The 13368-nt window shown below is 52.6% G+C and overlaps 1 protein-coding gene across 1 annotated transcript in view; it reads left to right on the top strand.

Moving 5' to 3' along the window:
- ABTB2 (ankyrin repeat and BTB domain containing 2) overlaps positions 1 to 3192 on the top strand; it is a 111793-nt gene extending 108601 nt beyond the window's left edge. Inside the window, exons 16-17 of the mRNA XM_053979887.1 lie at positions 16 to 129; positions 1405 to 3192. Coding sequence (XP_053835862.1) covers positions 16 to 129; positions 1405 to 1602 — 312 coding nt within the window. The 3' untranslated portion in view covers positions 1603 to 3192. The remainder of the gene's footprint in view (positions 1 to 15; positions 130 to 1404) is intronic.
- The last annotated feature ends 10176 nt before the right edge of the window (positions 3193 to 13368 follow it).

The raw sequence follows: 13368 nt of genomic DNA, 5'->3' as shown, positions 1-13368 counted from the left end.
CTCTTGTCCTCCTAGCTGCTGTCGGCTGCCAGCCTGTTCCAGCTAGACGGCCTCCAGAGACACTGTGAAATCCTCTGTGCCCAGACCATCAGCATGGACAACTCTGTCAACATCTATAAATATGCAAAGGTAGATCCAACCCCCCTGGTTTAAGAACCCCAGTGAGCAGCCTGTATGCTGCTGGTGATAACTAAAAACCCCAGGTGGGAACCCTCCCTGCAGCTAACTCCCCCCAGCCACAACACCAGCGAGATGATTCCCAGCTCCAGGCTGGAAAGTCCTGCACAGCCCCGGTGTGTTTTCTTGTCTGGAGCAATCATGGATGAAATGGATGGGGGATCCCTGCAGAGCAGGGGAAAGCTGTCTTAGCAGCCTGATACAGCAGCATCAGCAAATCCTGAGGGATTCAAATCTTGGGAGCAGCGGGGGCAATTGATCACAGCATAGCAACTAGAGAGTAAACCCTTTCCTAGCACCCCTGCTGCTAGAAAATACTCTTTTCAGCTCCAAAAGGAGCATAAAGTCTGTTGTGTGACAGATATGCACCTCTGTAGCAAATAACCTAAATCAGAGAAATACTCTGCTTTTCCTGGAATTTTGCAGGATCAGATCCCTTAAAAACAAGGAGAAAACTGCACAGAGGGCTGGTAATGATTTTTTTTTACACTGTGTGTTTAGTGTCTGATACACTGATGCTTTTAAATTTCTCTCACATTGGGCTGGTTTCTTTCAGACCAAAAATTTAACAGTGTGCAGTGGTAAAAAGGGGAAACAGCATTCCCTACTGGCCATTATGTACTTTTCCTTAAATTATTATTTGCACAGAATTCCCAGGCAGAGGCTGTGTGTGCACAGAGCTTCTTATTATTGAACTTGAGTTTTGTTGTTCTCGTTACTGATCCTGAAGCAAAAGGAGCCAGATCCCAGGCAGAAATCACCTCGTGGTGGTTCAGGAGTGCAGCATTCCTGTTCTCCTGCGTTCAGCCCCTCCTTGTAGGGATGAGGCTCCCGTCCTGTGACCCGTGTCCTGATTGCCCCGAGCCCTGCTCACCATCTGCCAGCACAGCAGCGTTGTTGTGTGCTGTGGCTCAGCCAAACAGGTACCTTGGCCACCTCATCAGCCAGCTGCTCTGCTGCAGGAAGGGAAGGGGCTGGAGTGCAGGCCAGCAGCCCTTCCCACAGCAGGCCAGCAGGGGAAGGAATTAAAAAAGCCTGGATGCCCCCCTGCAAAAAGCACTGGGAGAAATGATCAGAGTCCTGCCTTCAGTGTTTTTCCACTGTTACTCCTGTCTTTTAATGTTCTAAGAGACAAAAAGGAGAAAAGCATTAGGAATGAGAGGCTCAGGGATGTCATTTAGGTCTGTGACGTACACAAGGGGTTAATAATCCTGCTGTCTCCCTCAGATTCACAATGCACCAGAACTGGCCTCTTTCTGCGAGGGCTTCTTCCTCAAGCACATGAGCTCCCTGCTGGAGCAGGATTCATTCAAGCAGCTCATCTACGGCAGGAACAGCAAAGTGCAGGGCCTGGACCCTCTGAGGGACCTGCAGGCAGCCCTGGCCGGCCGCCTGCACTCCGTGTACGTCACCTCCAGGGTGTGAGGCAGCCCGGCTGGCAAACCGCGGTGGAGGCGTCGCTGGGGCTGGTTGCCTTCTGCATCTTCCTGAGAGCGCCCTGGAACAGGCACGCCCGTGCTGAGGGAGGGGAGCTGGCTTCTCTGTGCTGCTGCTGCTGCCACAGGAACAACACTGTCACACCAACAACACTGCCACGGCCCAAACACCAGCTGAGGGTGCAAGGGGAGAGCCCGAGCCGCAGCGATCGATGGGCGCTGCCCTTTCCATGAGCACGGTGCCGGGCTGTGGAGAAAGAGGCAATTGAGCTAAGCCCAGCACTAATACACGGGCTTAGGTTCATCCACACAGATGTTTTCCCTGTAAAAAGGCTGCCTAGAAGGAGTTTCCTGATCCTAAAGCCCATCCTACGAGCCATCTGTCTGCACACAAATACTTCCCCTCAGTAGTACCAGTGTCTGTGCATCGCAACAGACCAACAGAAACTTCCCCCAAACTGTTTGCACCTTGAGAGAGAGGTTTTGTATGTTCAAAGCTGAGTAGAAACTAATACTAACACTGAAATTACTCATTGTTTAAGCCTAATATGAGGAGCTGAGCTGGGGCAGGGAGGGGAGGGGAGAGTTGGGGGTTTGAGTGTTTTTAAATACAGTTTCACTGTGCCAGTTGTTAATCTGGATCTGTTTTGAGGAGAAAGAAAAAGATTGTCTACCCTTTTCCCTGTCAAGGTCTGACAGTGTCAATCAGTCATTTTTTTTCACCTTAAAAGCCTGTTTCTGAACATTACCTGTGAGACCTGACATCACAAAACACCCTTTGTAGAAGGCTCAGGTATAGCAGGAGCTGGCACTAGGCTGAAAAACTACCCAGTTGCAATGAAAGCAATAAAAGCCTCCCCTGGCCTCCAAAGAATATCCAGCTCAGTGGTTTGCTCTCTCTCTGGAGCTGGTTTGGATGAAGGAAAGACCTCCAGCCATTCCCACTGAGCTTTGCTAAGCACCCACCAAAAGCCATTTGCCAGGACACTTCCATTTGTTGTAGACGTGTGAAGAAGAGGAAACCAAGTTTTCAGTGGAGAACTACTTATTCCTTATTAGAAATTCAACAATTTATTCCCATTGTATCTAAACACAGTGGAAGGAGGAGGCTCAGCTGGGCCCAGGCTCCAAAGCACAGCACAGACACAGTTTAGATAAAGGGAAGGAGAAAGAACCACCAGCATCTCCCAGCAAATCCATCAAAATCTGACATGGCCTTGTTCCTAAAGGATTTACACAGAGGCAAATTGCATGCATGGATAAGGATTTTCAGTCAGCTGACAGGTTGGTCAGGGCACACTCCCTTTGTGCTTTAGGTACACATCTGCTGAACATCACCAGCTCCAATAACCCTATTTATTACAGAAAGCCATACAGGGGGGTCAAAATTATCACTGAGAAATGCCACAGAAGGCTTTATTTTGGAAAGTATTTTCAAGTAGCTGCTCCAGCTATCTGTACAAATATGTAGGTCCTCTTTTGTTGCTGTAATATTACAATGCTTTGTTTAATTGTACATTAATGTTGTCATTTATGTAAATGTACCAGGATTTTATTAACAACGTAATTTTAAAATACACAGGTGATGTTATTTATTCTGTTCCTCTAACAGTAGGAAAAAAAAAAAGATTTAAAGACACTTACGTGGAAAAGGCTGTTGCCGTTGAAGCATCTTAAATTGGTTTTGTTGTACATATATCTAATTTTAGGGATACAGAGGCATTAATTTCCCCTTCCTAGGCTCAGACATTTTTGTGAAGTTAAAAAGTTTAACTTGCATTTTTCCCTAGCTGGAATAAGATTACCTGCTTTCCAGCAGAAAGCAGCAAATGGTAGTGTCCAAGAATCCCCTAATTCCAGGATTCTTCTCTGCAGCAGGAAAAACAGTGAGGCTTAAAGTAACTCCTAGGCCAGAGGTATTAAAAAAATAAATAGGTGATCCTTCCATGTCACCTCAGATCCCAAAAGCCAGAAGGGCTCTGGTTGGTGCTCTGTGGGAGGATTGATGTCAGAGCACAGGACTCATCCGAGAGGTAAGGAGTATAAAAGCTTAAGAGCAAGAATTTGACCCAGAAGTAACCTTTTTTTTTCTCCTTATTTGGAAACCTGCCAGCATAAACAGTGACTCGTTCTCAAGAATCATGGAATACAAACACCTCAGATTCCCTTTGGAGCACTTTAATGAGTAGGCTAAACAGAAATTCCTTGTGAAACCAGTTGTACACTGCCTGTATTTTATAGAGTGCTGCCTGGGGAGCCTGAGAAAAGTACCAGAGCAGTTTGCCCAGCTTTGGGGAAGCACAGAACTTTGCTGGCCATAATGACATCATTCCAGGGAGCAGAGGAAATAAACATCTGCCTGAACAGGCTCGATGACTTCCAGCCTGAAATAAAGCCCTTTTTGCTCTCTAATAAGGCTTTGCACAGCAGGCAGGCCTTGGCTAATGCAGCAGCACCACTCACAGGCCCTTTGCCCTCGCCAAATGCTGCCTGGGCAGGCAGACACTGCTTCCTGCACCTGCCACAGGCACAGCCGGTGGGACACGCAGGGAGAGAAGGCAGGAGAATCCCCGAGGAACGGGGCAGCAGGCTGCTGTCACACTGCTTGTGGCACAGAAGAGGACTCCAAAGCTGGATCTGCTTTTCCAAAGGACAGGGCTGGAGCCTGGGGGATCCATTCATCCACAGAATATTGCACTTGGCATTATTTGCTCAAGAAAAAGAAGGGCAGAAAATTGTGATAGTGATGAAAAATCGCAGCAGAGCAAGGAAAAAGGAGCCACACAACCCAGAGCTGTCCCTATTCCTGCTGTTCCAGGTGCAGGATTTCACCTGATCCTCTCTCCATGCTTAACTCGGGCAGAAGTTTTCTCGTGTCCCTTTCTACCCCTCCATCCACACGAAGCCCTGCCCACAAACCACGCACCAGGGCCCTCACCGAGACGGGCCCGTGACTCCCAGGTGTGCTGGCAAACAAAAGCCCAGCTCTGCAAGGTAAAAACTCCCAAGGGAATATCACCAGGGCCAAGCAGAAAGGACACACCCTCCTCCTGCCCCTTAGCCAGTGCTTCCCAGACAGCTCCCTTTTCCCTCACGCTGCTCTGGGATGCCAGACCTGTCCCGGCAGCACTTCCAGCTAGCTTCAGCTTCCCTGGTTCTGCTCCCTCCCAGGACATGGCCGGGGTCAGCTGGCTCCAGCTGTCGGAAGAGCTCAGGGCTCTCCGAGCAGGCGGCGTGATTCCAGTGACAAGTAGGTCACATCTCGCCGCCACCTGCAGGGAGCTGCTCAGCCAGACGTGGCTGCCACATTTGCCTCCAGTCAGCCACAGGACCCCGTCACTGCGGGCAAATTGTGGGCATGCAAGAGGAGGGAGAGATCCCGCTGCAACGGGATCAGCGGTCTGGAATGGCCAGACACTGGCCTGGAGGGTGTGGAACAGGCCGGGGACTGATGCACCTGGGTGCTGGGATGTGCACAGACCTGTCCTGGCCTGTCCCTGCGTTGGGACAGGCTCAAAGGCTGAGCTGGCTTAGCCCGGGATTAAAGGCACGCTCTGCAATTAGAGGCACACCCGGCTCCTTCTGGCATTCCCAGCCCCATCTGCACGGGGTTTGGAGAGAGGGAATGGTGAAGGTGCTCATCCCTAGTGTCCAAGGCCATTTCTCTGCTTGTCATTCCTTGGAATAACAAAAAAATCCTTTCCCTGATGCATCAGGATGTTTCCATTCCTTTATGGGGAGGGAAATACACCTAGAAACTGTGGGATCCCTAAAGATTTCCAGGAAAGCTAAACAAGGACAAAGATAAGGGAATGGGCTTCCAATTTAAGAATGATTTGATGCATGAAGGGATGATTCTTGTATGTTTTACAACTCCCCTTTTTATTCCTAGAATAATTTTAGATTTTTTTTTCCTTTAACAAATCATCTAAATTTGAGAGGAAAACACTGCAAAATTAATGCAGGGAGAGATTGTGGAATCATCATGGAATGGTTTGGGCTGGAAGCCTCATCTCTGAGCCTGTCCTGGGCTGGCTCCTGTCCTTCAGCCACTCCTTGCAGGTGGACATGGAAGTGATGGAGATGTGCAGGGAATGCTGGTTGGTTTTCCCTGCCTCTGGCAATCTGGCCATGAAAAAGACTAATTGACCTCTTCCAGCAGGGAAACATTTAAACAAGAGGTGCCCCAAAGAATTGGAGCTTCCGCACAATGAAATCTGCAGGAATCCAACTTAAAATCCTCCTGGATTGTCACCGGTCCAACTTCCATGGACTGGTCACTGTTGCCAGGAGTGTCCAGTCCTGCTGGAAATGCACTGGACCAGGATGTCATTTTCTCTTTATTCAGGTAAAGACCCTCTGGGTGACCCCCAGTGACTGGAAGGACCAGACTGGGCTCCCAGGGCATAATTCCAGGTGTTCTGGTTTTGGGAATAGCACAGGAGCCTTTCCCTTGCCCAGAGGAGCAGCCAGTGTGTTTCCCTGCCTGGGACCAAGGAGGTGGAAAACACGCTGGGTCAGTGCGAGAGCTTGCAGGGAGAGGGGCATCCATGGGGACGGGAGACTCCCGCTGCAGTTCCCATCTCCCTATAGGCATGGACAGGTGATGCCGAACCCGGACAAAGCGATGCTCTCGGCGCATCCCGGGGCGGGCGGCCCCAAACGGGCGTGGCGGGGCCTGCTCAGGTGCGCGGGGCGGGGCCGAGGGGATTTAAACCCCCGGGAACCGCCCTCGCTTCTTTCGCTCGTTCAGCGCTCGGTGCGGGTGGCAGCGGCCGGGCTGGGCTCCTCCGGAGCCTCGGTGTCCCATCCTGTACCTCCCTCTACCCCTCCTTCCTCCTGCCCTTATTCCCTTTTTCCTGCCCCACTTTCTCCCTCCCCTCCTCATCCCCCACTATCCCTTTCTCCCTCTTTCCCCCGCAGCCGCGGGGCTCGGGGCGCCGGAGAATAAAGCCCAGAGGGCCGGAGCCCGGCGCCCCCCGCTGTCCCTGGAGCCCCCACACGGGGCCGGGCCCGCTCGGCGGGTCCCCCCACACCGGTCAAACACACCGCCCGACACCGCCGGGGCTCCGGCTTTCCCTACATCACACTGGGGGTTCCCGGGGGGGCGGGGGGTCCGGGCAAGTCCTGCAAGTCCGAGCTCAGAAATAAAACCCGAGCTTTTTCTGGGCCCAAACTCAGGGGCACCGTGGCGGAGCCCGGGGAGCAGCGGAGCGGGGCCGGGGACACCGGGGGCGGCTGCGCCGGGCTCGGAGGTGAGCGGGGAACCGGGAGAACCCTGAGCGGGGACCGGGGACAGCCCCGAGCGGACGGCGAGGGCCGCGAGGGTTCGGTGTCCCGGTGCAGGATCGCTGTCCCGGCACAGGGATGGCTGTCCCGGTGCAGGGATGGCTGTCCTGACACAGGCATGGGTGTCCCAGCACAGGGATCGCTGTCCCAGCACAGGGATGGCTGTCCCGGTGCAGGGATGGGTGTCCCGGTGCAGGGATCGCTGTCCCGGCACAGGGATGGCTGTCCCGGTGCAGGGATGGGTGTCCCGGCACAGGGATGGCTGTCCTGGCACAGGGATGGCTGTCCCGGCACAGGGATGGCTGTCCCGGTGCAGGGATGGCTGTCCTGGCACAGGGATGGCTGTCCCGGCACAGGGATGGCTGTCCCGGTGCAGGGATGGCTGTCCTGGCACAGGGATGGCTGTCCCGGTGCAGGGATGGCTGTCCCGGTGCAGGGATGGCTGTCCTGGCACAGGGATGGCTGTCCCGGTGCAGGGATGGCTGTCCCGGCACAGGGATGGCTGTCCCGGCACAGGGATGGCTGTCCCGTCCCGGGACACGGAGCGGGAAGGCGGCAGCAGCGGGAGCTGCCTCGGCCGAGCGGGGCCCGGGTCGTCGCTCTGGGGCGGATTCTGTAGGGGCCGAAATGAACATTTTGGGGTAGAATCTGAATTAATGTGCAGGGGAGAGAATGCACAGTTTGGGGTAAGGATGAGGTGGTCGGCGCTCTCCGGAGCGACCAGCTCGGGCTGGCTCTGTGTTGCTGTGAATAATTTGCTTTATGGAACGAGACACCTGAGACTGCCGCAGGGCTGGAGCCGGGAAGGAAACCTGGTCTGACTGCGGGAATGGGAGTGGGGGGTCAGGCGGGGTTTCCGTCGGTCACTGGAGCCGCCGCCGTGAAGGCGACGGGTGAGGATGTGTAGCGAGATGTAAGGGACATATTGATTGCAGGATTACCGATAAGGACACATAACGGATCTATAGAACGATCGTATAACGAGACATGTATTTAAAAACCCCGTCGTCATCCTTCTCCCAGCCCCGCTGCGTTTTCAGGATCTTGGGGGAAGAGCCGGGATCTGGACACGGCTCTTGTCCCTCTGGACAAGGGAACAGGGGGGAATTCTTGGGGTCCTGTGCGCGGCCAGGATTTGGACTCGATGCTCCCCGTGGGTCCCTTCCGGCTCAGGAAATGCTGCGATCCTGTGCCTTGGAGGGTGAAATCAAGGGCATCGGCGGGGTTTTGCCCGCGGTGTCCGCGGCCCCGCCGGGTCAGGGCGGGTTAAAGCCGGGACCGGGCCCGAGACACCGGGACCGGCCGGGCTGGGAGCGCCCGGTGCTGCCGCCCCGTGGGGAGCGCCCGGCACTGCAGCCCGGGACGGCGCTGGACCGCGGGATCGCCGTGGAGCGGCATCCCTGGGAATGCTGAAACATCCCGGGAATGCTGAGACATCCCTGGGAATGCTGGGGCATCCCTGGGAATGCTGGGGCACCCCTGGGAATGCTGAAACATCCCGGGAATGCTGGGGCATCCCTGGGAATGCTGAGACATCCCTGGGAATGCTGGGGCATCCCGGGAATGCTGGGGCATCCCTGGGAATGCTGGGGCATGCCAGGGAGTGCTGAAATGTCCCAGGGAGTGCCGAGGTGTCCCAGGGAATGCTGATACACCGCAGGGAATGCTGAGGCGTCCCCTGCCCAGGGCAACTCGGCAGCACATCCCTGGTGTGGTGCAGAAAAACCCCTCCTGGGTTAGTGGGAGGATGTTTCTGGAATGGAACTGGGAGAGGTGCTGATCATACCATGGAATCACGGGCTGCTTTGGCTTGGAAGGGACCACAGGATCGTTGACACTCTCTTGTCTGATTGCACAGCAAAGAACATCCCAAACTGCCTCCTCACCCTCATGGACAGCAGGAGTGTCCTCCATAGCTCCTGTTTAGGAATGGCAGTGGCTGTTGGGAGCTCTGGCAGGAGCAGCTGGAGACCAGGTAAGAACAGAAATGGGATCATTCCTGCTGCTGCTGGAGGCGGTTTTCTCTTTTCAGGATATTCCTCTGATTTGTGTTCTCACAGCAGTGTTCTTGGGCACATTGAGGGTAATTCCAAGCATTTTGAAACAGTTGAGAAGCAGAGGGAAAAAATGTGAACCTGATGAATTTCTAGTAATTCCAAACTTCTCCCACAACACCAGGCTAAAGGAGACCTGGGTAAGTGACAAAGATGCAGAGGAACAAATGTTGTAAACACCCTTTGGCTCTCTGGCAGACCAAACCTTCCAATAATCCCAGCTGATGTCTCTGAGAAACTGTGGGATCCTAAGGATTTCCAGGAAAGCTAAACAAGGACAGAGATAAGGGAATGGGCTTCCAATTTAAGAATGATTTGATGCATGAAGGGATGATTCTTGTATGTTTGGTGCTTCCCTTTTGATCCTTGGAATAATTTAAAATTATTCCTTTAATAAATAATGTAAATTTGGAAATTTATATTTGAGAGGAAACACTGCAAAATTAATGCAGGGAGAGATTGTGGAATCATCATGGAATGGTTTGGGCTGGAAGCCTCATCTCTGAGCCTGTCCTGGGCTGGCTCCTGTCCTTCAGCCACTCCTTGCAGGTGGACATGGAAGTGATGGAGATGTGCAGGGAATGCTGGTTGGTTTTCCCTGCCTCTGGCAATCTGGCCATGAAAAAGACTAATTGACCTCTTCCAGCAGGGAAACATTTAAACAAGAGGTGCCCCAAAGAATTGGAGCTTCTGCACAATGAAATCTACAGGAATCCAACTTAAAATCCTCCTGGATTGTCACAGGTCCAACTTCCATGGACTGGTTACCTTGGCCAGGAGTGTCCAGTCCTGCTGGAAATGCACTGGACCAGGAGGTCATTTTCACTTTATTCAGGTAAAGACCCTCTGGGTGACCCCCAGTGACTGGAAGGACCAGACTGGGCTCCCAGGGCATAATTCCAGGTGTTCTGGTTTTGGGAATAGCACAGGAGCCTTTCCCTTGCCCAGAGGAGCAGCCAGTGCCTTCCTTAGTCCACAAATCCCCAGGATGGACCGCACAGAAAATAACAGGAATATGGAAATCCCCCACACTGGCAGTTTGTGGTGCTCTGGATTACATGTTGGATTTATAATGTTAAAGGGGGGTGTGGAAGGGTTTTTCTCTCCTTCCTGTTCATTATTGTTCTCACTGTTATTTTTGCTCTCACTGTTATTATGTGTTGTCGTTAATATTAAATGATTGTATTTGACTGGTTTCCATTATTAAAGTGTTCTGAGATGGATTTTTGTCTCTGGTTTCTTCCCCATCCCACAGGGGGTGACGGAGCTGCTGCTGGTGCCCAGCTGGGTCCACCCATGGCTCGGGGCACTTGTGGGGGCTCCGAATGCGAGGGACTGGGGCAGTTTTGGGGCTCACAAAGAGACACCCAGTGCTGCTTTTTGGGGGTGCTAAATCGGGCTTCGAGCTTAAAAGCAGAGACTAAATCGAGCATTTTGGAGTCCTGAGAGCAGGGTCCCACAGCCAGAGCTGGGGCTCAGGAACAGGCACTAAATGCTGTGTTTGCAGGGCTTGAGGAGGAGACCAAGTGCTGAGTGTTTGGGCTCACCAAGAGAAGCCGAAGGTCCCGGTGCCGGTGCCGCTCGCAGTCCCGGCCCGGCCCAGGTGAGAAGGGTGGGGCCGGGAGGGAAGAGGTAAAGAGAAATATAAAGGAGAATAAATAAACAGAGATACGGAGCCCGGCGCGGCCGCAACCTTCCCCCTGAGCGCCGAGGGGGCAAATGGCTCCTGAGGCCATTCCCGGGGCTTAAATCCCCTCGGCCCCGCCCCGCGCAGCCGCTCTGGGGCCCGCGCACCTGAGCCGGCCCCGCCCCTCACACCTGAGCCGGCCCCGCCCCGCCCGCGCCCGTAAATCCCGGCGGATCCGCGCCCGCTCCGCTTTGTGCGGTGGATGCTCATCCCGGGACGCGGCGGGACCTCGGAGCGCTGTGCGGTGCCCCGGACCGGGGGCTGCTCCCGGTGCTGCGCGGAGCTCGAGGCGCTGAGGTGGGGCCGGGACCCGGCCCAGGGAATTCGGGTCTGGGTCCTGCCGGTGTTTGCTGGGGGTGCCGGGCTGAGCCGCATCCCCGTCGACGGGCGGGCTGCGGGCCGTGGGGCCGCGGAACCGACGCGGGATTGGGGCTGGAATGGGACTCGGCTCACTGCAGGCGGGAAGAGCCGCTCCGGGACGGGCGCGGACCGAGCCCGGCGCGGCCGCTCCCGCTTGGACTGCGACCAGTGCTGGCCACTAGTACCTGTTTTCAAGGTGATTGTGCAGTTAAAAATATGAGAAATTCTTCAGCTTTTTCATTGTTTTTGCCCTATTTCACTGAGAAAAACCTGAGTTTTCTCCCTATTTCATAATAATGAAGCAATGGATCTGATGCGTCAGGGAGAAGGCTACTGTCTTTCTAGTTGGACTGATTCCTCCTTGTTTCATGGATTGGTTGGAATATTCATGATAAAAGCTTGCTTAGAAGAGGAGGAGGCTGTTTGGATTGCTGGGGTGGGGATGGGGCAGCACACAGAGAGTCCAGGCTTTTGCTGGGCTTCTAGGATGGCGTTGGCTGTTGGGGTATTGCAGGCTGGACGCACAGAATGTCACCCATAACAGGAAACTGTCTAAATCTTAGATCAGTATCGGAAATTATGTTGTTCCTTGCTTGGGTAGGGGACTTCCCTCAGTGTTTGGAAGGTGGGAGCAATGAGGGTGCTCATCCCTGGTCCATGGCTGTTTCTTTGCTCAGCATTGCTTGGAATAACAAAAAACAAAATAGTATCTTGCAAAGTTCTGTAAACTATAAATTCTTTCTACCCTCTGGAAAGGGCTTTGACATGCCATGGTGTCAAAGGAGCATTTAATTTTGCATCCCTTCATTTCCATAATGCATTGGGATGTTTCTAGCCCAGGGTGGGAGGGAGGCTGCAGACCATACCTTAGCCAGACTATATTTGATTTTTTCACACAGCCTGGCTTTACAGCTTCATATTTCCATCTCTATTTCTCTCACTTTGCAGAACAGATATAGCTGCAGCCCAACCAGGAAATGTTAAAACAACAATTATTCCTTGCTCCCCACAGAGGTTAAAGGATTCCCCATCTGTTTCCCAGCCCAGGCAGTGGCAGGAGCCCATCCCTGGGTTTGCACACCTGTGGGTTGGTCTTCCTGAACTTCACAGCTGCAGAAACCTCTTGTACCATCTGCCTCCTTTCAGCTGAGTAAATGCCTTCTGACTGTGCCATGGAAATTGGTGCAGTGTCCAAGGTGGAATGTAAATGTACCCAGTGTAACTGGTTATCCTAGAGAGAAACTCCAGGTGTGATCAGTGTCTGTGGCACCAGCCTGTGTGTCTGCTCGAGGACATATTTAACTGCCCATACTCTTATCTAAAGTATTTATTTTTCTGGGGAGCCCCAAAGGCCAGGAGATGGAGGTTTTGAAGGTGGTGTCACTCAGAGCCTGAAAGCATCAATGTTGGTTTATTATTCCTTTGAGGACCTGCTGCACATCAGGTGGAGCTGTTCCCAGTCCAGTGGCTGTTCCCATCACAGGCACAGGAAACCTGAAATCCAGAGACATCTTTCAGCTCAGACCTTTCCTTCTGTTGGGAACGAGATTTGGAGCCTGGGGCATTGCAACACCTATTCCTGCTCAGGGGAATGCCAATTCCCAGTTCTAAAGATATGGTCTTTTTTGATTTTTCTGCACTGTCTGTTTCTGTAAACTGGGCATTTTCTCTCCTCCATCAGTAAAAGACAGCTGGTCCCATTCTGTGTTTGGATCTAGCACAGAAGTGGGATTTTTGTCTTGCACTGAGGAGGCAGTGGGTAGAACTTCTAGTAACAGACAGGATTGAAATTGTGTGGGATCTGCTGCTCCAGCTGGATCCCTACAAATCCATGGGGCTCAATGGGGTTCATCCAAGAATCCTCAAAGAGCTGCTGATATCAAAAACATCTCTTAATTTTTTGAGCAGTCTTGGGAACCTGGAGAGGTGCTAGCTGACTGGAAGTTTGTCTGGGTTTGAAAAGACAGGTATCTGATAAGGAAGGTAGGACCTTATTGTGAAATGGAAAATGTAAACTTCTTCTCTCTGAATTATTATAATTTGGAAACTAAGAGGTTCTTAGGCAAAGCTATGAGAATAGGAATAACAGTTCTTTACTAAGAAAATTAAAATACAAATGCAATAGTACAAATTAAAAAAAAAAACCCACAGACAGTCAGAATACGACCTGACACTCTGTTGGTCAGGGTGTTGATAGCAGTTTGGGCAGATGGTGGTCGCAGTCTTCTTGGAGTGATAGATGTGGTTTTGTTGAAGTAGTGATCTTGTAGAAGGGTGTCATTTTCTTCTGAAGATCCAGTGGTGGTGTAGATGGGCTTGGTCTTGTTCTGGGAATTTAGTGGAGAAGAAAGCTGTTTTTCTGGGA

This window comes from Vidua macroura, chromosome 6, assembly GCF_024509145.1.
Source record: "Vidua macroura isolate BioBank_ID:100142 chromosome 6, ASM2450914v1, whole genome shotgun sequence".
In the NCBI taxonomy this organism is placed as follows: Eukaryota; Metazoa; Chordata; class Aves; order Passeriformes; family Viduidae; genus Vidua; species Vidua macroura.
This window is presented reverse-complemented; position numbering and strand designations above follow the sequence as displayed.